Source organism: Ascidiella aspersa, chromosome 5, assembly GCF_963924565.1.
Source record: "Ascidiella aspersa chromosome 5, kaAscAspe10.2, whole genome shotgun sequence".
In the NCBI taxonomy this organism is placed as follows: domain Eukaryota; kingdom Metazoa; phylum Chordata; class Ascidiacea; order Phlebobranchia; family Ascidiidae; genus Ascidiella; species Ascidiella aspersa.
Genome location: NC_139451.1, coordinates 32,227,556 through 32,252,266, shown reverse-complemented (window position 1 = coordinate 32,252,266; position 24,711 = coordinate 32,227,556). Strand labels below are relative to the sequence as shown.

Sequence of the window (24,711 nt, the reverse complement as noted above, 5' to 3'; positions counted from 1 at the left end):
ACGTTAATCATGTGAATAACAACCAGTACTATCCTTTGTGGACGACATTGCCTATTTATCTCGTTTTTAAAGTTTTTTCAAAAGTGACTACAAAACTGAGTATTTTTACTTAACCTGTACAATTTTCAATGTGAACTGCACACCTTTAGTTTGGTATTTTATTTTTATTTTTTGATGAAGTTATTTATTATTTATGCGAAAGTTCAGAAGCAAGCTTGTTTTTCGTCTTTTTCTCTATGTTGTTATTTGTACGATGCTAGTTGCGAGCCCCACCCAGTGGCGGATTTTTTGTCCTTGATATTTTTCGATAATATTTGTTTTACAAAAATACAATCTTCTATAAAAATTTACATTTTTTTCTTTCAGATACAATCTTCTGTAAATATTTACAATTTCCTTCTTTTGGACGTTTAGATTTTTTTGTTACTCATCGATGACATTTATACAATAAAGTTTTACCAAAAAACACTTCAACTCTTTTTTAACCGTTGCATTCTTCCTTTACTTTATTCGACTTGTTACATCGGAATTTGTTCTTGACATTGCGGTGCAGGACGCTCGACAAACGCCGCCTTTCCATATCGGCTCCTCGGTCCATGGACTCATGTATAAGCCTACCCACTAAACCAACGCTATACTGGCACCAATTGAACAATTGTAACTTGCTAGTTTTGCTTCAGTTGAAGAAATGGAATACACGTGATTATTCTATATATGCAAATCCCAACCTTCCAATTTATATTATTTTAACTGTTGTTTTCCTTGTTTTATTAGAGCGGCCAACTGGCTTATTGGTCCTGTTCTCTCTGTTTCTTATTTATTTTTAGAGTTGAAACATTTGTACGTGATTTTTTATAGCTAGAGTTGAACTTTCAAGTTAAATTAAAACTCCATAAGCTGAACAGTGCTGGAATTAAAACGAGTGTGTATACATTCATGGCGCTTTTATTCGATTTCCACGACAACTTATTATCACTGTTGGTTCAAATGCTTTCGAACAAGCTTACATACGGGAAAGTCCCCACAGCTTCAAATATGAAGGTTTAGGGACAAAACTGGGAAACATGAAAAGTACATTTATTGCTTTAAATGTAAAAAACTTTTATTCCGATTCAGACACGTGAACCTACCTTTCTGTAGCGTTTTTAATTGTGGCTTTGACTGAGGCTCGTACACAGGAATCGTGCGTCCAAAGGCTTCCATTGACACAATCCTTTCATTATTTGCGCCTTATTCATATTTAACAAATTTTCCATCACAGAACAATCATTTGTAAAAATATCCCTAACGATGTTGCAGAATATCTATAGTCCGTGTGCGACAGAAGTTGTTCCCCATACAAATCCCGACCCTCCAATTTATACCACCATGCAAATTACATGTTAAAATGGTTTTAACTAAAGGGCCAAGTGCTTCTTATTGAACGTTTGAAAATGAAACTTTGCTAACTTAGACGATATGAAGGCATGATAACATCTTCGTAATTTACAGCTTTTGTATAGAAACTAACAGCTCACCAACCTAAAACTAAATTAACGAAATATGTGGTGTTTTTAGTTTACTTTGTTGTGACGTCACGTTTTTTTATTTTTTTTTCACGTTTTGGCTTAACTTTCTGGCGTCATCTGTGAAAACAAATCGTATTTCTCCCAAAAACACAAATCCTGGTTCTGTGGAATTCCCCAACAACTTCAATATGACTACCAACTTATCACACAATATAAACGCTGCATAGGCCTACTCAGAACGGCCGATCTGCAGGCATCATTTATGAGGTTGTTATGTTGAAACGCGCGCCTTGCGTACAACTATGAACGTCTACAAATCCTGTAATAAATCCAAATGGGCGCTGGTCTAGAATCCTACCACAATGATTAAATCAACGCACAATATTTGTGTTAGGGTGCGAGTTAGCGTTTGGGTGAGGGTGGGTCAAGTATTATTATATTTATTATTTTTTATATACTTGACCCACCTCCACCCAAAATGCTAACCCGCACCCTAACCCAAATATTGTGCACTGTGGGAGGATTCTAGACCAGCGCCGCCAAATGTACACAGTAGGCTAAACCAGCAAGCACGTAACACTGCAAAAAAGTACTTTGCCGTAGCACGGTTTCTAAACAGGAAATTCAACTGCTGAATTACTAACATAAAAGTAAGCACAAAGTTTGTTTTAACTATTCAACAACTATAAGCGAACTTTAACTTTTGGTTAGTTTATCACAGTAACTAATCAATCTTAGTTTCGTTGAACTCAAATCCCAACAATTAGCTACTAAGCATAAAGCAGAACAGCTTACTTAACAACTACATTGAATAAATGAACGGCAAGCATCACAATTATGAAAACAAAGCTGATTCCACAACCATTGTTGCGTCATCATACTGTTACGTTTGCTTGTGAACATCAACTTCGGGCTGACGTGAAAACTTTGCAACGTAGAACTTTTCACGCGCAATGTGGTTTAACAAATAAAGAAATTTATTTTCAATGCGCAAAAAAAATTTTGAAAGAACTAACTTGCGCAAACAAACGCATTTTATAAATTTTAATTAAAATTAGAAATCTAGACTATGTTGTCATTAGTTACGAAAGGACGGTTACAAACGTCACGGTTTAATGCATATTTACCGCCAACATAAACAACAAATACAAAAAATGCACCGAAGTTTAAAAAATTAATTTCCCAACCATATTTGCAATTTTTCTGCAACATTTTGTCAAAACTGGTAAAAGAAATGCAGTTCATTTTATTTATAAACTTTCTATGCCTCTATTGTATTCCCCAGAACGAAACTGCAAAGAGGAATTAAACTTTCAAACTGACCGCTGATGAAGGTTACTGCTATGCTTTGAGTCCGACTCCATTTGTTAAAGGTTATTCGAAGGTTGCATGTTCCAACAGCTTAACCACAGCAAGGTATTAAACGTATCTTAGTTAATTGAATCACATCAGAACGGAAATCAACTTACAGAAATAGCTTAAGGTCCATGCACAGTTCCAACAGTCCAGTATATTACTTCTGTCCATTGTCCAATCCACTGTGGAAAGTATGGCAAGTGCACCAGCGAGTTTTTTTCAACCTTTCATAAGTGCACCCGAAAAAATATCTGAACCGCACCCCAAATATGTAAAGCGCTTGTGCGGCATATTTTACGGTGCAATGTATGCAATAAACAGTGCATCGGAAAAACATAAAGTGCACCCGAGGTGCACTTTTTAGACCTTTGTTGCACCCGGTCACCCCTATTTTTTGCCTGTGTACTCGCGAGATCCCGTCAAAATCTACCATACTTTCCAGCAGTGTGTCCAGTTGCGTTCAGTTCAGTTATACAGTCAGTTGGTTAGGTTAAGAGCCAGTTCACTAAGTCTTGTTTGGCCTTTGTACACATCGCTTTGCCATATAATTGTTTAGCACAGACGTGTTTACTTAACAGCATGGAAATAACATCTTTGTGTTACTGAATGCGGCCGAATTTATGGTGACAGAACTGCGACAAAATAGAACAAATAATAAGACAACCCCCACATGAGCGCTGGTCTAGAATCCTACCACATTTTGTTCAAGCGTCCATATTGCTAACAATGTTTGGGTTAGGGTGCGAGTTAGCGTTATTCTTATTATATTTATTCTTACATATTTATGCCTTCCTTGCAATTTCAACTTTGACAACTCGTTTTATTAGTGTCAAAATAAATGTGGAACAATTCTAGACCAGTGCTGATGTTTGTTCATTTTACATAGCGCTAAGTTGCTTGTAAGCTGTATCCGTACTTTCAACGTTTTGAAATTTGATGAATAGAAAATATTACAACATTTTTTTTTGTATTGCAGCCAACACTAGCCAATAATTAGAGTACTACTGTCCTGTTAAGTTTTTCACACTTCAACATGGCAACAGCAGATGTTTTGACCACATTTCGAGAAGATTTCACAGAAAAACCTGATATATTGGAACTGCTCAATCAGTAAGTCAGTTAGTTGTTTAAAAGATCATTTTACCCGGCTTGCCTGTTTGCCAAACTTTAGTTTTTTAAGTACTTTCCACAGCTTTTGCAATAAATTCTAGTGTAATCTTAAAGATTTGTGCTTACTAGTGCAAATTTCAAAATGTATTACCGGGTTAAAAATTACTTAAAACAAACAACTTGTTTACTGATTTGAATATTTTTACCAAGTGTTTATAAATTTTAATAAATACAGAACAATATTTCAATTAGATTGCAGGTTTGCAATAACCCGTTCAAAGACATTTAAGTTCAACTTCTATTATTGGATTTAATTTTCCAAGAAATAATATTCATTTAAATTTTCCCAGTTTAGCATTTTTCTCACAATAAAAAAAAATAAGTTTGCATTAACTAAAAAAATAACAAACAATGTTTGTTCAGGGATATTTTGCAGACATTGAAATGTATAACGACAATAAAAACATGATTCACCCCATATCATACTTCGTTGAATTCTTATTTTACACTTTGCCTTGGATTATTTTTTTAGCTGTGGAAATGCACATGAAAATGTGAAATCACTATCCCTGGCATTAAACATAGTTGCACATCACATAGCAATTGATTTTGCCCTAAATACTGTAACACTTTTTTTGTCCTAAATATTGTAATCAAACGGACCCCACTGAACGGTAACATATTCAAGCACCGTAACTGTTTAACACAGTGGTTCTCAACCTTTTTTATCTCATACCACCTCGAGGATCTATGATCTTGTTGCGACAAATTTTTGAAAAACTCATCTTTACTCAAAATTGTTATAGGATTATTAACAGGGGCGAATTAGCTGATCAGTTAGCCCGAAAGTTTCGAAAAAAATTGCGGCCCACTACTCGAAAAAGTTTCCTTTTTTAACTTTGCAAGATACCGGTAGTCATGTTTTGTGATTCTTTGTTGTTTTGCTATGATGTCATAAATTAAATTTGCATAGATGTTCTGGAAAGATAATAATTCCTATAATTGATGAAGCATAAAATATTTAACTTTACAATAATTGTGATGAGTGTATAGTTTCTTGGGCCTACAATACAAAAATATGCTTAACCTTTTGGTAGAACTGTAATTTTTATACATAAAAATACTGCATACCACCTAAAATGTATTCGCGTACCACAGGTTGAGAATTACTGGTTTAACAAAAAGGCCAAGCAATTGTACCCACTTGCTATTTAAGCATATTATAGAAAGCACAGTAACCACCTCCTACTTAAACATGCATTACGGCAGCAGCTCTGTCATTCTTTGACTGAAATAAAGAAAGGTTTAGGGTTCAAATATGTCGACCTTTGTTTTTATGTTCCAGTATTCCACTTTTAGCAACCCCAATATTCACAGTCTAATATAACCCAGCTGAACATATTGGATCAAATGTTCATTATTAGTTTTTTTTTTGTTAGTTTATGGTTTCTATGCTACATAACTTATCACTATCATTGTTGTAAAAATAACCACTAATAAATAATCTCTTTTGAACCTGGTGTATATTTTAAATTTTATATCCAACTCCAATCTATCCAAAAACTTCGGAAAACTTAACTTTTCAGCGATTTGAATCAATTTAAGTCAAATGTAAAAATAAACAGAACGGCTTATGTTCTATGAAAAGCTATTCCAGGTATTCAAAACATTTTCTGTCTAAGTCAACAACTGGCTGTCTGGGTTATCATAAGGGGCTAAAGTGCAAAGATGTAGAATCATTTCACTTGTTTGCTAGGTGCCTTAAATAAGAATTACTACATATAAACTGTTGCTACCAGGCATGATTAAAAACAGCTCCTCTGGTAATTGTAAACATTTCAGCAACCTATTCAAATCGCCTTCTTGAATTTCTATTTTTAGTGATCGCAAGTTTGAAAAGCAATTTTGTGATGCAACGCTCAAGGCGGAAACCAAATGTTTCGCGGTTCATAGAGTTGTGCTTGGCCTTACGTCAGAGTTCTTTTGCAAAATGTTTTTAACTCCGGTAAGTTATAATTAATAAGGAAGTAATATTAACATTTTTTGAAGTATGTAAATAATTGTCTGTTAAGAGTTTATTAATTCCTACCTTAAGAAGTTAGTTGTAAAAGCTATGTTTTCAGTTCTTGCACTTTCAAGATGGACCAATTTGATTCTTATTTGTTACCATAATTATAATTACTTCACCCAACAAAATCAGATTTATTCTTGTGCTACCTGCTATGTTTTTTCCATATTTTACTTTTCTATTAATACATAAAAAAAATTATCTTTGTTATTTTATATACTAAATCAGGGTGGTCCAACATTGAAAGCATCACGGGCCATAATATTTTTTAAATATAGTTTGTGGGCCACATACACAAAGCCTGTGCTCTTTAACCTTTTTTGGTTTGGTGAACCCTTAAACTTGTTGTGACCAACTCATGCACCTGTTTACTTAAAAGGTAAATTAAGGTAAAAAGCGATATGAAACATCATTTGCATATTCATACAATCATGTTAATTAAACCGAGCGGAGCTGCCGAAGTTTTACCCTCTATCATTGAGGGTTTGATTACGGCGAAAGGCTGCTTGCGAGTACTATTGCACATCATAAAACAGCATTCAAACTTTACACAAAAAAAATAAATACAACAGAAAGTTAGTTCGCAACGATTACAGCACCATCGTCTCATAGGAATCGGTAACTACTGGCAAATGTAACAATAATGGTTCACTAAAAGTTTGTGATACACCTTTGTATACCTTTTCGTACTGGTGCTCTCTGTGCATATTTTTGTGCACCCTAGTGTGCACCGTGCACAGCAGTTGAAGAGCACTGCACTAGGCTACAGGCAGCCAGGGGCATTATACGGATTTTTGTTTTAGCTCCAATAAATATTTAAAGTTGACTTCACTAAATTTTGTCAAAAGGCACCGTTATAATGCACATAAGATCAGGAAACCTGCTGCTATGCTTTTGCGTTTTTCTGCAAATGAAATCGAGTTTTGATGACACAGGAATTTGTGCACGAATAGGCTGAATTCGGGACAACTCGGTACAGTTGATCTAAGGTGTGCACAGGGGTGTACACCAAGCCATGCCTTCCCCCTAACTATATTTTTTACCAACTTCAATAATATTACTGCAAAATTTTCTCTGGCTTCTATTTTTTTTTGTTGTTTTGTAGACATTGGCAGCTCAAATTCTGTGCATATACCATTGCATGCTTTCATAATAATTGGACATTTAGTATAACAGGCATTTGATATAATACATTTAAGTAATAACAGACTTGTTCAATATTACATTTTTTGCTATCATAACTAAAGTTTTATAATCGAGAACCCAGAAATATTTCTCTTAGATCTTGTCTATAGCAACAGGGTGGCTCAGACTTATTCATCATTTGCGCGAATTCATAATGTTTTGGCAATATGGCCGTTGCATTGTGCGTAACATATATTTTTTGTGCTTCGTGTGAACTTTCTACTTGATTTTTGTAATGCAAGGCACTTGACAATTATATAAAGCTGGCAAAGGTTAATACGACTGGTATAAAACATAACAAAAAGTAGCATGGCTGTCTTGCCAAACCCCTGCATCCGAGTTTGATGAGTGATCGAAAACTGGTTTATTCAATAGTCTAACTCGAAAAATGTAATCGTAACGAAACAATTAAAACATGCTTGTTTTTTGTAATCACTTATATTTATTCGATTTAACCCTTGAACGCTACGCATTACAATAATTTTACAATGCTTTGCAGGCCACGAACATTGATGTCGCGGGCCACCCTGAACTAAATGATAACGTTAGCCAGATAATATGAATTCACATTATGTGATCACATGTTACTGTTTAGATGAAAGAACAATTTGCTGCAGAGATCAAAATTAAAATGACAGATGAACAACTGGAGAGACTTTTGAATTGCATTTACACTAATGATGTGCAGATTACAAATGAGAATGCATTGGAATTGCATGAAGATGCTGACTACACACAGATCGGATGTATTTATATATATATAATAATCGTTTTTAAATTATTATTTTTTTTCTTAAAAAAACAATTAAATTCACAGGATATTTTTAATTCCAGCATGCAATGCCTGTTTAACAATTTCAACTGTATAATTATTAACAATAGTCTCTGTTTTTGAGTTTCAAACCAATATGGGGAATTTCAGTTATTTATTTAAACGTTTTGAATACCTTGTCTGTTTTTTCTAGTTCTTAAATCCAAATGTGCCAAGTACATCTTGCAAATGGTGGGTGTCGATAATTGCTTGGAAATCCTGGCTCATGCTCAGCGGTACCATCTCACCGAAATAGAGGAAAGAGCAAAACAAGTGATACATGACAACTTTGAAGCTGTTGTGCACCAAGATGATTTTAAACAACTGGATTTTGACTCTATGTCCGCAATAATCAATCATCAAAATACCAAGGTAACTTGAATATCACATCTTATTTTTAAAAACTTACCCTAGTTTTAGTTCAACTTTTTAAAATCTCTATGTGTTTGTAAACGAAAATTTTTTTTCATAGCATCACTGTAACATCTTCTATTCGTGTTAGTGACATAATCAATTATGGAGATGCCTTGGAGTTAAAAATATCAATTGGCAATAAAATACGAAATATTATAACGTTATATTTTATTTACTTGATTGAATTTTTTTTTTAAAAGAAAAGAGATTACTGTTGTTATTTTAGATTAATGTTGTTACTTTATCATCTTATAATTGTATTAGTGATTCAAGTTTATCAATTATCAAGCTACTCCAGTGTTCAATAATCTACAAGTGTTGTGCTTTAGGTGTTTGTTTATAACTTGATTCAAATGAAACAATGTCCTTCTGAGCAATGTTTTATTTGTATAATTTTTTGTGGAGAATTTTTTGTTTGCCTTTTACTCACAGTGCATCGAATCTAACCCATACACAGTTAATCAATCTTATGCCTAAAATAAGTTTCAACTGATAAGAGAAATGATTACTTTGTTGTAGGGTGTTTTATTTGCTTGTATATTGTTTTTATATATAAAGCAATACTTTATATATGCAATCACCCTTTCTTGGTGGAAGTTTTTCATTTCAATATTAAATTACTTACATATAGTTCCATTTCAGTTTTGGGACTGACACTGATAATACCATTGTATAAGATAAATACCAATCCAAATGCTAGCATTGGCGTATGGTTGTTTCTCGACTGCATAGCTCAGTTGGTAGAGCGACGGTCCTGGCTTGACCGGAGGTCGTGAGTTCGAACCTCACTGCTGGCTAGTTGTTTTTCTAGCCTGCCCTGCTTGCATCATTGATCGACAGATTTAGTGAGTCTGTAATGGCTTTCGGTGTGCTTAGAAATACATTTGGGATTTTGAGTATCTGTTAAATTTTAATCAGACATCCCTATTACCTGTTGATAATGATAGCTCTGGACTCAATTCCAATTTTTAATCCACTTAAAGCACACAAAGCATTTTATATTTACTCTTCTTTTATGTCACAGTTGATGTTTTTTCTAATCATTTAGAAACAAGGAGAGTCTGTTTTCACTGGAATCATTCAATGGGTTCACTTCAAACTTTCCAGTCGTAGGGAACATTTTGTGAACCTCTTCTCTCAACTTGACCTTTCAACTCTTTCTTGTGAATTCTTGCAGACCACTGTTATTGACGAGGTTGGTGGAAGTTACTAGACTGACCCAGGCTTGTTAGCCTTAAATGACAGAAGTGTTGTAAATGTTTATACATAATTAAATGGAACGAAGTGTTTGCTAGAGGACTATGAGCTTGATATTTAATGAAATGCAACACAGTTGTTAGCAAGCCAAATAGTCATCTGTAATATTTAGTTTATGCATTTCGTGTTATAAACTAAAGCACTTTGCTGATGTTAAGAGATATAATCAACTTTAAAAAAAAGGTAATTACCCAGATTCAGTTGGCAGGGGAATTAATGTAGATTTAAGATGACTGTTATTTGTTATTTAGATTCTTGTTAGTGAGAACGTTGCTTGCTGTCGTGCTGTGATGAAGGAAATGAGGAAATTTCTCCCAAAACCCCAAACTAAATCTCAAGGTTAATTGATCTACTGTATATACCAGGGGTGTTCAAATGATTTCTGTCATGATCCACCACAGTCAAACCTGACAACATTATGATCCACCAAATACGAATAGTAAACATATTGGACACGCTTAAATTTTTATGGTGCTTTATGTAAATGTACCCTACAACATATTGGTAACTTTTGAAAAAGTGAAGTGTCCTACAGCACCAAGATTGTTTCAGTAAGAAAAATGATGAGTTGGTTTAGACCAGCTGGAACCCTAGGGTTCGGCAATCTTTTTCTAGTCGCGGGCCAACACCAAACTCAAAAAGGTCTTTGTTGGCCGCACAAAATACTGATAATTGTTTATAAAAATGTTAGAACAACTTTTAATCAGGCGGACCTCGGATCTTTTTTTTCACTTAAAAGTGTGTTTAATTACATTTAAGGAGGCACCAGTATTTCTTTTGAATTTCTTGTAAGTTTTTATTATATTGCCGAAAATAAAAAATATTAAAAAATATATGACCAATCTTTTTAAAAACGTTTTCCTTTAACGGCAACGAAGCGCCGATCTAGTTCCAAAGACGGCATCAAAACGTAAACCAGTTGGACGTAGAAAAATCATTAAAAAAAAAAATTTTTCGCAATTACGTAGTTAAATAGTCAAAAAGTAAGTATTTTATTTTTTCAAGACTGCATTAGAAGATCCGCACAAAACGTTGGAAAGATCCGGAACCGGATCGCGATCCGCCATTTGAACATGACCGGTATATACTATTGATTAGTAGTATTACTATTTTTTAGTACATATTTTTAGTATTAACACTGTAAGGTCTCACATAAACCATGCCAATATGTTTTATTTACCAATATTTAAATCTGCCTTTTTTTATTAATTTTCATGTTTTTAATATTTTTTTATGTTATTTTGATTAACTGTAAAGTTTTATATTTTTAATACTTTTTCTACTTTACAATTGCAAAAGTCAGAATTAAAGAATTTTATATTAGTTAAAATTTACTTTATTCCATGGGAAGAATTAGTCCAGTAAAAATATTAGTTTTCTTGAAATAAAATCGTGCTATGTTTATTTATATGTGTTTAATTTTTAATCAATGATGATATTTCAAACAGAATCAACGAAGCTTTTGGTGGTTGGTGGTCGCAAATCAAAGAAACAATGTTTGCTGATTGATGTCACAACTCAGCAAAAAGAAAAATTGCCGGTAAATAATGATTTTATATTTATACATATTTCGCAGTAATAGTACCAAGTTTAATAGTGAAATGGATAATTACTACTTGAAACTATAATATACCATATACATGTTAATTTGTACCTAGCATCATCCAATTTAGAATCCGCACTAATTACGGCTTCGTATCATTAGTTTACCAATAAGGATTGCATCTAAGCAAGGCATTGACGGCTTAAAAACAAGCTCGCAATGAGATTCGAACTCACGACCTCGAGCGTTTTGCGGCTGTTGCTCTACCAACTGAGCTAGGCAGACTCCGAGGGAACAAGATCTAAGCTTATCTTGCTCTAATCTGAGGTTGCTTGCCCTTTAAAAAATAACTTTGCACATAATGAACTATTTTAATTAAAGCGGAAACCATTAATAATGTATGCTTTGGCTATACATTTCTTTGTATGAGTTTTAGCAACATTTAATATTGTCCAAAAAAGATTTATTAAAAAATGTCAAAAAATGTTTTATTAAATGTGTTAATATCCAATAACTTTACGTATTCGAAAACATGTTGTTACTGAGTTCAAAATTTAAGGACAATACAACGTATATTCTGGCTAAAAACAGTTCAAATTTAGTGTTAAATTAGCCCTGTTCTAATATTATATTGACTCAAGAGGGAACAAGATCTAAGCTCAATCTAGTTTTTCGTTTTAAGAAATAACCCTGCACATGATCAACTATTTTAAATAAAGCGGAAACCATGAAATGCTGTGGCTATATATATATTAGTTTTCAATTAGGATTCCAAACTCCGACATTTCTTTGTATACCCTTTAGCAAAAAATTATTTTGTACAAAAAGCATTTTAAAATGTTGATATCCAATAAATTGTGTTTCCATTTACGTATTCTAAAACATGTTGGTGTTTTTCACATGCAACATACGGACATCACAACGTATTTTGCTGATAGAAAACAATAAACAGCGTATTACTGAAAAACACAACCCTGCTGATAATTCAGGCTGAAAACATTTCTAGTTTAGTGTTTGTCTACATCAGGGGTGCCCAACCTTTTAGCTGTTGACAGCCTCATTGGCAGTCTTTATTTATAATAAAAAAAATTCGGCCAGCTTTAAGAGGCCGAATTGCTTAAGTATGAGGACAGTTAATTTATTGAAAAGAGAAGAAATTCTGAATCTTATAAAAAGTATCGATTATCCGCTGAAGAAATTAGTTGGGATTGCAGAAATGCGAGGCCAAAACGTCGACATAACTTGCACCAATAGACAAAATGTTTTGGAACTTTACACAAAGCTATGCGCAGCAGAATCAGTGAAATTTGTTAAACTATACGAAAATGACAAGATTAACATCGCAGTTGGCTGGGTGCCTATCGCTTTCCCCAGTGAACTCATAGCAGAGGAAATATCGGCAAACTATGGAAAAGTTGAAAAGGTGACACACAGGAAGGACAAGGTTGGGTTGCTAACCGGAATGAGAATCTTGACAATGAATTCAACGGACGTGGAAGAAACCCTTTACCAAGTTATATTAGGATGGCGGACTGTGAATTTTACTTAACATATCATGGGCAAGTGTTCACTTGCAAGTATTGTGACGAGAAAGGTCACAAACAAGCAAACTGTCCCAAACGTCAAAAAGATTTTCCTCGGCTAGTAAAAAGATAAGAAGAGCACAAGCAAGCCAAAGCACACGGAGAGACAAACGATAACGCGGTTGCCCCTCAATCTAGCGCTGGCGTCAACAATGCTGATAACAATCCACACTCTACAACAGCCGTAAGCAGCATTCTAAACGATGCTGATAAGAACTCCCCGGACTTCAACTCTGAAAACAACGCCAACATCAAGTCAAGCACACCGAAGCTTACCAACAACTGGTCAAGGAAAAGGCTGCAACGAAGCCCAGACGAGCTTCCTAACAGCAAATCTATTAGCCTATGTGCGACCAGAATTTCGCTGACATGCCCTGGCTGCCAAGCTGAAGCTGTGGTTTCGGCTCAGTCGAAAACTTTCGTTTGCTGGAGTTGTTCCAACAAGTATTCCGTAGCAAATTAGCCCTGTTCTAATAAAAAGTGCTGCACGGACGAGTTATTTCTGGTCGAAGAGGGTAAAGAAACATGTCAATGTCCTTCATGCGAAGGGACATTGAGACGTATGCCGTGATGCGATGAGCTCCAGCCAGAATACAAGACGAAGGAAGATGTGCTTGAGTGCATACAGTGCGAAAGGTACTCTGTTGTTTGTAATTGTTTTACTGTTAAATCGCTACCTAAGGTTACCATGTGTAAAGCGTGTAGTAATACCCATTGCAAGCTAAGGCAGAAAGGGCTGCCTCAGAACTACAAACAGAGTTCTTGCACAATGATGATGGAATGGAGCGGTTGCTTGCTCATATGGATATTGCCTTCAAAACAGAAAAGGTAGATGAAGCATATGCTGCCTATACAAATTTTACAAAGTTTTCCAAGAAACAAGGTATGTCAATGACTGATTATATTTTGGAATTCGAACATTTTCACCACAAACTTACATTGCACGATATGAAACTACCCGATACTATATTAACATTTAAATTACTTGATGGTGCTAATCTAGAACCAAGTGAAAGACAGTTGGCTCTCACAGTGGGTAGTGACTTGCAATTTGTAACAATGAAGTCTGCTTTAAAAAGAGTTTTTCATAATGCAGAATCTTTTCCGTCTATTAAAGAAGAGTCCTATATTGGTGGCTCAAAGTTTTTTGTAAAGAAAAATACTTCAAGAAATAGCTGTAACAAAAATAAGAAAAATCCTCTTGATAAATCTGGACGTCCAACCAGATGTAGAATTTGCGATTCTATTATGCATTGGGCACCGACATGTCCACATAAAGATAATGTTCAATGTACTGAGGAAATTGTTAAAAGTTATACAGATGACGATAAATGTGAAGAGGTTAAGATAACATTGGCCACCAACTTGTCATCTAATGCCATATTTGTTGTTGAATCATCGCGGTCTGCCATATTGGACACCGCTTGTACTAAAACTGTGTGTGGAGAAATGTGGTTTAATTGTTACTGTAACTATTTGTCTGACGAACTCCAAAATAAAATTAAAATGTATAAACAGAGATCGATCTTCAAATTTGGAGATGGAAAAAAGTCATTTCGTTAAAACAAGCTGTGATTCCTGCAGTTATTGGTGGAAAGAATATATTTATTAGGGTCTGCATTGTACCCTCAGAAATACCTCTTTTATTAAGTAAGGCATCATTAAAAAGGGCTTCGACTCAGCTTGATTTATCTAAAGATAAGGTTACTTTGTTTGGTAAATCTGTTCAAGTTCACTTAACAAGTAGTGGTAACTATTGCATTGATATTTTACCTGATTTTAATACTACTTGTCAAAGCGATGATGTTTTATTGTTGGATAACTTACCTCCCGATAAAGTTCTAAAGTGTATGCGGAAATTACATGTGCAATTTGGACATGCATCGGAAGAAAACCTATCAAGGCTTCTTAGGAATACAAAGGTTGGGAAAAGTGGTTTCACTAATGTAATTTCTGGCATGATTGATGATTGCGAAGTATGTGCTATTCACAAACGGCCGCTTGCGAGACCTGTTGTAGCACTTCCTTGGGCTAATGATGTAAATGAAACCGTGGCAATGGATTTACATGAAATTAAACCTAGTTTGTGGTATTATCACATGATTGATTTGTTCTCTCGGTTTAGTTGCGCTGTGATAATTAGAAGTAAGTCCGCTTCAGTAATTGTCAAGAATTTCCTAAAATACTGGATAAGCATTTTTGGTGCACCAAAGAATGTTCTTAGTGATAATGGAAGAGAATTTGACAACCAGGAATTGAGAGATATGTGTTCCAAATTTGGAATAGAGGTGAAAACTACTCCGGCTTACTCCCCATGGAGTAATGGTGTCTGTGAGAGACACAATATGATACTTACAGACATCCTTAAAAAGTTAAAAAGTGACACATCGTGTGATTGGGACACATGTCTTGCTTGGGCGTTATCAGCTAAAAACTCACTTGTAAACAATAGTGGATTTAGTCCATGTCAAATAGTTTTTGGGAAAAACCCCAATTTACCGTCTATTTTAACTGATGGACTGTCGGCCTTAGAAGAAGGATATGGTACTGTTGGATCTCATTTGTCTGCATTGCATTCAGCAAGAAAATTATTTATAGTAGCACAGACTTCTGAAAAGATAAGACGGGCTTTGCGCAAACAGACACGTCAAACTGGACAGACTTATGATATTGGAGATCATGTATATTATAAACGAGATGAGCAGGCGGAATGGAGAGGTCCTGCTAAAGTTTTAGGACAAGATGGGGCAGTGGTTTTTCTTCGACATGGTGGACAGTTTATTAAAGCTCATGTTTGCTGTGTACAGCCTTACCATAACACCCAAGACAAATCAATTGATCAAGGGTCCGTTGAACCACATTTACCTTCACCTACAGTTCCCAGTCCAACCACTACACATGATGACACTGAAGACTCAAGTGAGGATGAAGCTCCCTCAGATGACACTCCCACAACTCAAACACATCAGTCTGAATGATCTTTGAGCAAATCAGTATCAAAAAATAGAAACATTTTGCATAAGACTGTTCGTTTTTTTTAACTCTGATGGTGTGAGTTGTACTGCAAAGGTGTTAAGTAGAGCTGGTAAGGCTACCGGAAGATATAAAAATTCATTTAATGTTGAATTTATGACTCCAAATGATCTAATTGGAAAATTGACATGGGTTAATTTTGATAAGGTTAATGATTTAACTGTACTTCCAGAGCATGTGGACGTTGTTGATGAAATTTATAACTGTGATGTTTCGTTCCAAGAGGCAAAAGAAGAAGAGCTTAGAAGCTGGCAAAGAAATAAAGTTTATAGCATTGTGCCCAACAGAAATCAAAAATGCATCTCTGTTAGGTGGGTTTGTACTATGAAAGAAAGTGAAAATGGACTTAAACCTAAAGCTAGATTAGTTGCAAGAGGGTTTGAGGAAAAAGACCGCATCTTACTTGATAGGGAATCACCAACCTGTTCAAAAGATGGACACCGAGTTCTTCTGAGTATAGCAAGACAGCAGGATTGGGCAATTTGTTCTATTGATATAAAAACAGTTTTTTTACAGGGAGAAGCTTTGGATAGGGATATTTTTGTTCAGCCTCCAAAAGAAGCAAAGAGTTCTAAAGATGTTCTTTGGAAACTGGAAAAATGTGTATATGGCTTAGTGGATGCATCCAAATCGTGGTACAGAAAGGTAAAGCAATTTATGCTTGATCATGGAGCTAAAATGAGTTTGCTCGATCAGTCAATATTTTTCTGGCACAATGGCAAGGTTCTTCTTGGATTTGTGTGTGTTTATGTCGATGATTTTTTGTGGAGTGGAACATTGGATTTTGAGCACCATATAATTAAACAAATCAGGACAACATTTCGCATCGGAAAAGAAGAACAACAGCAGTTTAAGTATATCGGTCTTGAACTAAATCAAAGCCCACACAGCATTTCATTATGTCAATTTGACTATGTCAACAATTTGCAGGAAATTATTATTTCTCCTTATCGCAAGAAACAATTTGACAATGAACTAACATTTGAAGAAAAATAAGTTTTGAGATCGAAGATTGGACAGCTTCTTTGGATTGCAACACAAACTCGGCCGGATCTTAGTTTTGATGTCTGTGTTGCGGCTACTAATTTCAAAAATGCTTTAGTTAGGGATCTGGTTGCATGCAACAAAATTGTTAGAAAGGCTAAATCAAATAGAGTTACATTAAACTATTCAAATCTTGGTCTTAATTCAGATCTAAAGCTGGTTGTGTTTACTGATGCTGCATTTGCAAATCTATCGGATGGTGGAAGTCAGGGAGCTCATTTGGTGTTTCTGGGTGGAAAAAATGGTAAATGCAATCTATTAAGTTGGAAGTCCAAACGTATACGGAGAGTTGTAAGAAGCACTTTGGCTGCCGAGACATTAGCTATGTCAGATGGGCTGGACACTGCATTTTTCATCACAACTTTATCGAATGAGGTTCTGTTTGGTAATCCTGAATTGCCCTGTTTACCCATTGAAGTATATACTGACAATTGCTCTTTATGTGCGGCTGTTCATTCTTGTAAAAACGTAACTGATAAACGGCTTCGAATTGATATTGGTTCTTTAAGGGAAATGAAGCAACAACATCGGGTATCAGTATCATGGGTTCTAACTGACGAACAGCTTGCGGATTGTTTGACCAAAAACAGTGCTTCTTCTGTATCTTTGTCATTGGTTTTAGACAATGGACAAATAAAAAAAAAAGATAATGAGTATGTTAACTGTAATTTCCCTTAATTGTATTTTATGTGTCATTTACTTTTATTTCATGCTTGACTGATTCTTATGCATGACTAATTTTATATGCATGAGTGATTTTGTACATGTGGCATTGTGCCAGCATGCTTGCCATTTATGTTAGTGCTGTCCTAATGTTATTTAGTTGGTGCTGTAGTTGTGTTATCAGGTGTTAGCCTTTGTTGTATGTTCCTACTTATATTTCTTTTAGCTCATCATTAACTATATGTATTCATTCGAATTAAGGATGCTTCATGTTGATAATAATAAGTTACTTGTTGTTAAATTATATAACTCTGTGCACTTGTGTGCAACAAGATTCTTCTCCCCATTGGTGGTTGCTTGAAGATAAGTTTACAGATCAATATAGATAATTACTTGTTAGCCTTACATACGAAATGGATCTCTAAACTACTTGACGAAAACGCGGAAGCTGATTGGAAACAAATCGAAGGCCCCTTTATCCAAGGTAACAGATTAGAAGCGCTTCTTAATGGGAACATAGGAACAAACAATTTAATTACAAGGCGTATACTCCCCATGCGAACATTACGTTGCGCAATAACGGCGTGTAAACAACTCTTGGAAATTATAGATCCAAAGTCAAACAGCCGTCCGCTTTGGCTAAACAAAAAAGTAAAATTCCGCTCAAATGTTTTTTTTATGCCATCACTTATAGATTCCAATATAACTTTTCACCAGGATTTATTGAATAGAAACGGCGAGTATCTACAATATGACACATTAGTAAATAAATTTAACTTTACACCTAACAACACAGATTTTGTCCAATTCATAAAATTAATATCGAGTCTCCCAGAAGAATGGGATTCGGGTAGCGCAACAACGTCCCATTCGTATAGAACCCAAACATTAAAATTATTTATCCAGCAGTATAACTCCACCAAATCGGTTTACGAAAAAATACAAACAACCATTCTCTCTCCTCCAAAAGCTCAATTGAAATGGCACTGGACCTTAAATTGCGGGAGTGCACGTCTGCCATGGAAGAAAATTTACCGCAACCTCTACAATTCAACAATCGAAAACAAACTAAGAAGCTTTCAGATTAAGCTAAACTTGGGCGCAATTGTTACAAATGACTCCCTTTATTCGTTTGGTAAAACCGAATCTAACCAATGTACTTTTTGCTAAAAGGCCACGGAAACCCTGTACCACTTGTTTTATTTGTGTCCTGTTACGTGTCTATACTGGGAAAACGTGAGTGCGTGGTTAAGTACTAAACTACGAATATCGTGTGTTTTTTCCCGCGAGCAATTACTCTTTGGAGTGCACAAAAACGAACCGTGCAAAACATTTGTGAATTGTGTGCTTTTATGCGCGCGATATGTTATTTATCAATGTAAATATGCCGACACTGTCCCGAATATGTTACGCTTTTTACTGTTGTTATCTTCTGTGCGAACTTCCGAGCGATATTCGGCTTTAAAAAGAGGAAGTATGACAAAACACAAAAGTAAATGGTCGTTAGCTGCTTGAGAGCTTCACTATTTTGATTTGTTTTTCTTGTTCGTTTTTTTCGCTATCTATTTTATTAATAAAAAAAAAAAAATAAATAAAAAAATATTGTATTGTTGCAAGAAAGTAAGTAAAATACGTCAAAATAGTAAACCTGTTTTGTCCTAATGTTGTTTTATTTTCTTGCGTTCTGTCAAAAGTATAGAACTTTCGTGGCAGCGTATGTTTTAGAACTCTACTAGCAAGTGGATCAACTACAAACTAATGTAGTTTCGTCCGATTATCCATTGATTGATTGGTTGAGAATATTGAAACATATTTTAATGCGACAAATGTTTTTATTTTAATTTCCAGCAACCGATCTTGCCAGTTTATTGTGCGACTGCGGTGAAGTTTATGAACAAGGTTTTCATCTTTGGTGCACTAGGTGAAAACATGAAAAGTTGCCAAATATTCGACCTCACCGAACAAACTTGGACAGTTTTGGCCGATATGCCAGAAGGTCGATACAATGCCGCTTGTGCTGTTTTAAATGGTGAGAAACAAATTATTTATTCAAAAGAGTAAGTGAACCTATGTTGAACAAACTCACGTTCGCTTTGGCATGGAAAATTGACGGAAACGTTACAGACTGGTTTCACTATTTAGTCGACTCTTGGCTGTCTCCGCAATACGTCCGTATTAAAATGCACACGGCAAGTTTCGAAAATTATAAAAATCGTTTCGCCGCAGACATTTTATTTGTACAACCTGTTGCGTAAACGAGCTTAATATGAACATTGTTTTCCCCAAGATTTAAATAGCATTTCTAGAAATTTACCGGAAACCTTTTTAAAATTATAACTTGACGTCGTCGTGAGGATTCAAGCATTGCAAGTAAACCGTGGGTTCGAAGTTGAACTCAGAACCCTGGACATGCTGCTCGTGCCTATATAATCATTTTTAAACCTATTTTAAATGAACCACTTAAATCAGCGGTTGCCAATCTTTTTTTTTATTGCTTTGCACAATGGGCCTAAATAGAGCATCTGATTTTAATTGAGTAAGCCTGCCATTGTGACATTGACAATACCATTATATTGAGGTTCTATTACCTAATAGCAAGAAAAAAAGAAAAATATAGAAGTTTGTTGTTTGAAACACATGAATCGTGCGTTAACTTACAAATACAGTAGAAGGTGTGTGCGTGTTGGTCGTTTGTCAGTTAATGACCTAGTACTGAAGTTATGCACTTCAAAACAAGCCAAATACCACAATAAAATAAGTTAGAAAGCAGAAAAACTGTGATTGCTTGTAATTATTAGGCTGTACCGTAACGTAACTTCAATACCGTTGCATTTCTTTTGGTGTTCCACAAGTTTTTTTAATTAGAAAAGTGTTTAAAAAGATGAAAATCATTGCAATAGAACAACTTTCACCTGCTTTCACGGCGCATTTGGCAAAGTCTCGCGGCGCCCAGTTTGGGAACCTCTGACTTAAATGTAATTTATGTTTTTATATATTGTGGGAAGTCGCGTAAAGTATAACTTCATATTTGTATTGATAACCAGCAATGTCACCCTCCCACAAGTCAAAGTGTTTGGGTTCATTTATTTACTGGACGTGCATTAATTGTTGGGATTCATATTTAATTTACTTGCACGAAAAAAATCCTCAAATAAAATACGAACACAAGCTCTGCGCAGGGGCAAACAAAAATATGTCGGTCACCGAGTTAAGTGGTTTCACAAAGTTCCAAACTCGAATACTCGGCACAGTGCATTACTCGGCCTGGTCGAGTACTTTTCTTAAAAACGCATGTTCGTATCTAACATTCCTACCCTGTGATTTTGTTGCATATTAATTTTCTTTGAAATATGTCACTTTCATAAAATGACCATGTTTTATTATAAACTGAGGAGACTGCTGATAAAGTGGAAATTTTAGGTTCTCCCGTTTTAATTGAACTAATAATTACAACTCGATATCTTATGAATGAACACTATTCTATAACGTCGGCCTTTTTGGCAAATGTGTTGTTTTTGGTGCTCATTTTCGCGTATTAAAAAATGTATTCTTTTCAAAAACGTCAACATTTCGATCGGAATATGACGAAATATGAACAATTCCCCGAGTATAATATATGAGCTTGTTTTTGTTGTTGTTGCGTATATTTTGTGTTTACAGCTCCGTTTATTATAAATATTTTACTTTGAACCCAGGTTTGATCTACGTCACCGGTGGTTATAACAACGGCAATGGGCCTCTATCAACTTGTATCATCTACGACCCCGACAACAATTCCTGGAGCAAGGGCCTTGACTTGATTCAACCGAGAAGTCTCCACGCAATGGTCGAATTTGAAGGTAAGGATGAAAGTTGACTTTACCTCGCATCGCTATCAGCTGTTTGTGAGTGTTGCCAACTTTCTATCGTATAAGCATTGTGATGTAAACATCAAAGTATGTGTTTGTTGCGGTCACGTATAGGAGCTGAATTATATTTTTGTCAACTCGGGTTTAACAGATTAACACTCTTTGAATGTAATGATTATGATATTTGGTGAGTTCCTCGGCTTAACCGTTTAATGACTTTTTAATAATTTCAACGAAACTGCGCTTGTTATGACGTCACAACGCAATGTTTTTCCTAAATCTGCCAACGGACCCCAGTTTAAGAAAGATTGTTAATCTGTTATAGATTGCCCAGGTAGTTTATTTACGTGACATCTGTCAGTGTAAAATAAGGTTATTGGCTCCGTAGGATGATTTAAAACCTTTGTCAATGTAATTTATAACCATCCCTGATTTTAATATGACTTGGTTGGTTTACGAGTTTCACTTTTTTGCCTGTCCTGGCTACTCAATCTATCTTAAGCTGTTTAATACTTAAATTATTGCTTTTAATAATTTGTGCAGAAAAATGTCTTTAAAAAATTTTAGATAACAGTAAACCTTTATTAATAATAAACTTTTGTGTTAAGTTTTTGTTGGTTGTTTTGCCAGGTTCACTTTTTGTTGTTGGTGGATGGAACGATTCATCAAACCTCAGATCATGTGAGAAGTTCTCGGATAATCGGTGGTCAGCAATTCATAGCATGAATGAAGCTAGAAGAGGTTTATCAGTTGCTGCGCTTCAAGGAAACATTTACGCAACTTGCGGCTCCAATGGTAATTCTATTGTTTACATTCTTTACATTCAATAGGCTCGTAAATATTTATTTAGGCAAAACAAGCGCAAAACTAACTGCTTTTAATCATTTGTGTCCAAAATTTACTAAGAAAATTTGTAAAACAGTAGAAAATATTTTTTTTATTAAAGTTTACCCGAAATAGAGACGACGACACGACGTTATCTTGAACAGAGTCTGAAATATAATTATTGTAATTTAATAATGCGAATGTTGCTAAAATCAGTTGGTTACATTTGCGCAAATTCTTCATAAACCACAATTAAAAGCATCCCAATATGAATATGGAAGGCCCTGGAGCTTTTAACATTGTTGGCCCACTTGCAAAATAACGACACATAAAGTATTTACGAAGTTATGCGTGGGCCACTAGGTAATGGCGGATGTTTACTCCTCTCGGTAATCCTGAACGTTTCCCAATTAACAAAACGCACAAGAGGTAATGAGGAACTTAATATTGCGTAACAAGTGCCCAGCTAACAACTGTTTAGTGCAGTGTTTCCCAACCTTTTTTACACTAGTGCCCCCTTGGGCTCAATATTATTTCATATCGCCCCCCTCATCTTGTTTTACAGTAAAGTATAATATTAATCGTTGTCTAACATCATATTGTCTTCACTTTCGTTTCGATAAGCTGTCAGTCATATTTTAGGTTGTCTAACATACATTCACTATGGGAATTTATAGATACATTATTTCACCAGGTTGTGTCATTACCAGGAAAATTTAAACTTACTAAAGGTAAAATAGTCAAAAAGTATTTCAAATGAACTCATGTCTAGTGGCTGGCCGAATCCGGCGGCGACCTCTGCTTTAAATATACAAACATTTTGCCGCGTATAAAACGGTGAAACGCAACAACATCCAACAACTTAACATAAGAAAGACAATTATTACGTAACAATGGTCGGGAAACTACAAGTTCGCAGTACGGAAGTTGTCATAAGGCTAAAAGTTACCTACAATGCTGTTTGTTACTATTTTTTGTGAACATTTACCAAAGTACTTTCATGTAACGCCCCCTTATGTGCGTTCAGCGCCCCCCAAATTAGAAAAAGCGCCCCCTTGCAAGTCGCAGGTTAAAACAGTTGGCACAAGTTGCTTTAGTCGTAAGAAATTTAGTTACCTCATGTTGTTAACGTATATAATGTTTTATTGTTTGAGGTTAGTTTTTTTGTCCAACGATCACAATTATAGGAGTAAAATGCAATTAAATATCATATAAACAACATATTTTTCCGATGACGTCGCAATTAGCTGAAAAAATAAACGTTTTCATTTCCGTAAACTTTGTAAAAACATCTCTTTAGCGCGAAACTTCACTGGGATATTTTTTTGAAATACATTTTAACGTTTTTTGTCATAGGAGGAATTTGAAAAGCGCCATTTTAAATTTCTACCTGTGGTTGACAGGCATCTAAAAATTTCGAACCGTGCAGTAGTTTTGAACCGACAAAAAATTGATATAACCCAAACATAAAATAAATACTCTGACAAACAGGGACCATCGTAGATTGATGTTTGTAAAATATGTTTTTAAGTTAATCTATTCCGAAGGTTTTTTTTTTATTTTTTAGCGTTATATCGCCTCTTTTCCTAATCGCTTTTTGAGAATAAACCGACAAAACAAGTGGTGAAATAAATGAAGAAGTTTGTTCATACTTTACCAATTGTGCTTTTTAACCAGGTCGGTCAGCGCCACGCACAGTAGAACGATACGACTCCAGAAGCAACTCGTGGACTCGAGTTCAATCCACCAACGTTGAACGGAGATTCCATGCAACTTGTGTGTTGCAAGGAAAGCTCTACGTTATTTGCGGGTGAGGATTCCGAAATTAAAATGATCTAACCACCGTGAATAAAAACTACCAATATTAATAAAATCGGTACACTGCAGTGGGATTTATTGTTGCTTTTCGTAATTTTATATATTTTTTCTTAAAAAGCGAACAAAATGATGGGTTTGTTGCTATTCGCCCGAGACACAAATATAATTGCAATTAAAACAATAAAACTGCTTTAAGAATTCACTTTTACCATTGTTGTCATAAAAAGCACAAGTAAGGTTAGAGTAATAATTAAATGGCTTCTTAATTGTATTTGGGCTCAGATTGGAGCTTACTTCAATTCTATTTTCCCGATGTGAAACTCATTTTTCTTGGCGTTTATGTTTTCTAGATATATTTAACCTATGGTTTTTGGCATTAATACTTGGCTAAACAATATTCGTCGGTTAAGAATGTAACTGATTGTTTCTAATATTAATACTTGCCAAAGTTTAACAAATTGTTTATATCGTTGTTGTGCATCTTGTCACAGAGACGGCGAGAATTCGGTGGAAGTTTACGACCCGCAAGAAAACAAGTGGACCGTTTGTTTCCACATTGATGATTTTGCCACCGGCTGTTGTATTGTTGCTGTTTAAATGCGCAAAGCCTAATATTGCGTTTGCCCAATTCCACAAAGTTCTTTA

The 24,711-nt window shown here is 35.1% G+C and overlaps 1 protein-coding gene across 2 annotated transcripts in view; it reads left to right on the top strand.

The window, feature by feature from the left end:
* The first annotated feature begins 3,833 nt into the window (after window positions 1–3,833).
* The window catches only part of LOC146146381 (kelch-like protein 7), a 43,496-nt gene continuing 22,618 nt past the window's right edge, over window positions 3,834–24,711 (top strand). For both annotated transcript variants that reach the window (XM_083389875.1, XM_083389874.1), the window contains exons 1-2: window positions 3,834–3,974; window positions 5,856–5,979. In XM_083389875.1, the coding sequence (XP_083246001.1) occupies window positions 3,898–3,974; window positions 5,856–5,979 (201 nt within the window). In that variant the 5' untranslated portion in view covers window positions 3,834–3,897. The remainder of the gene's footprint in view (window positions 3,975–5,855; window positions 5,980–24,711) is intronic.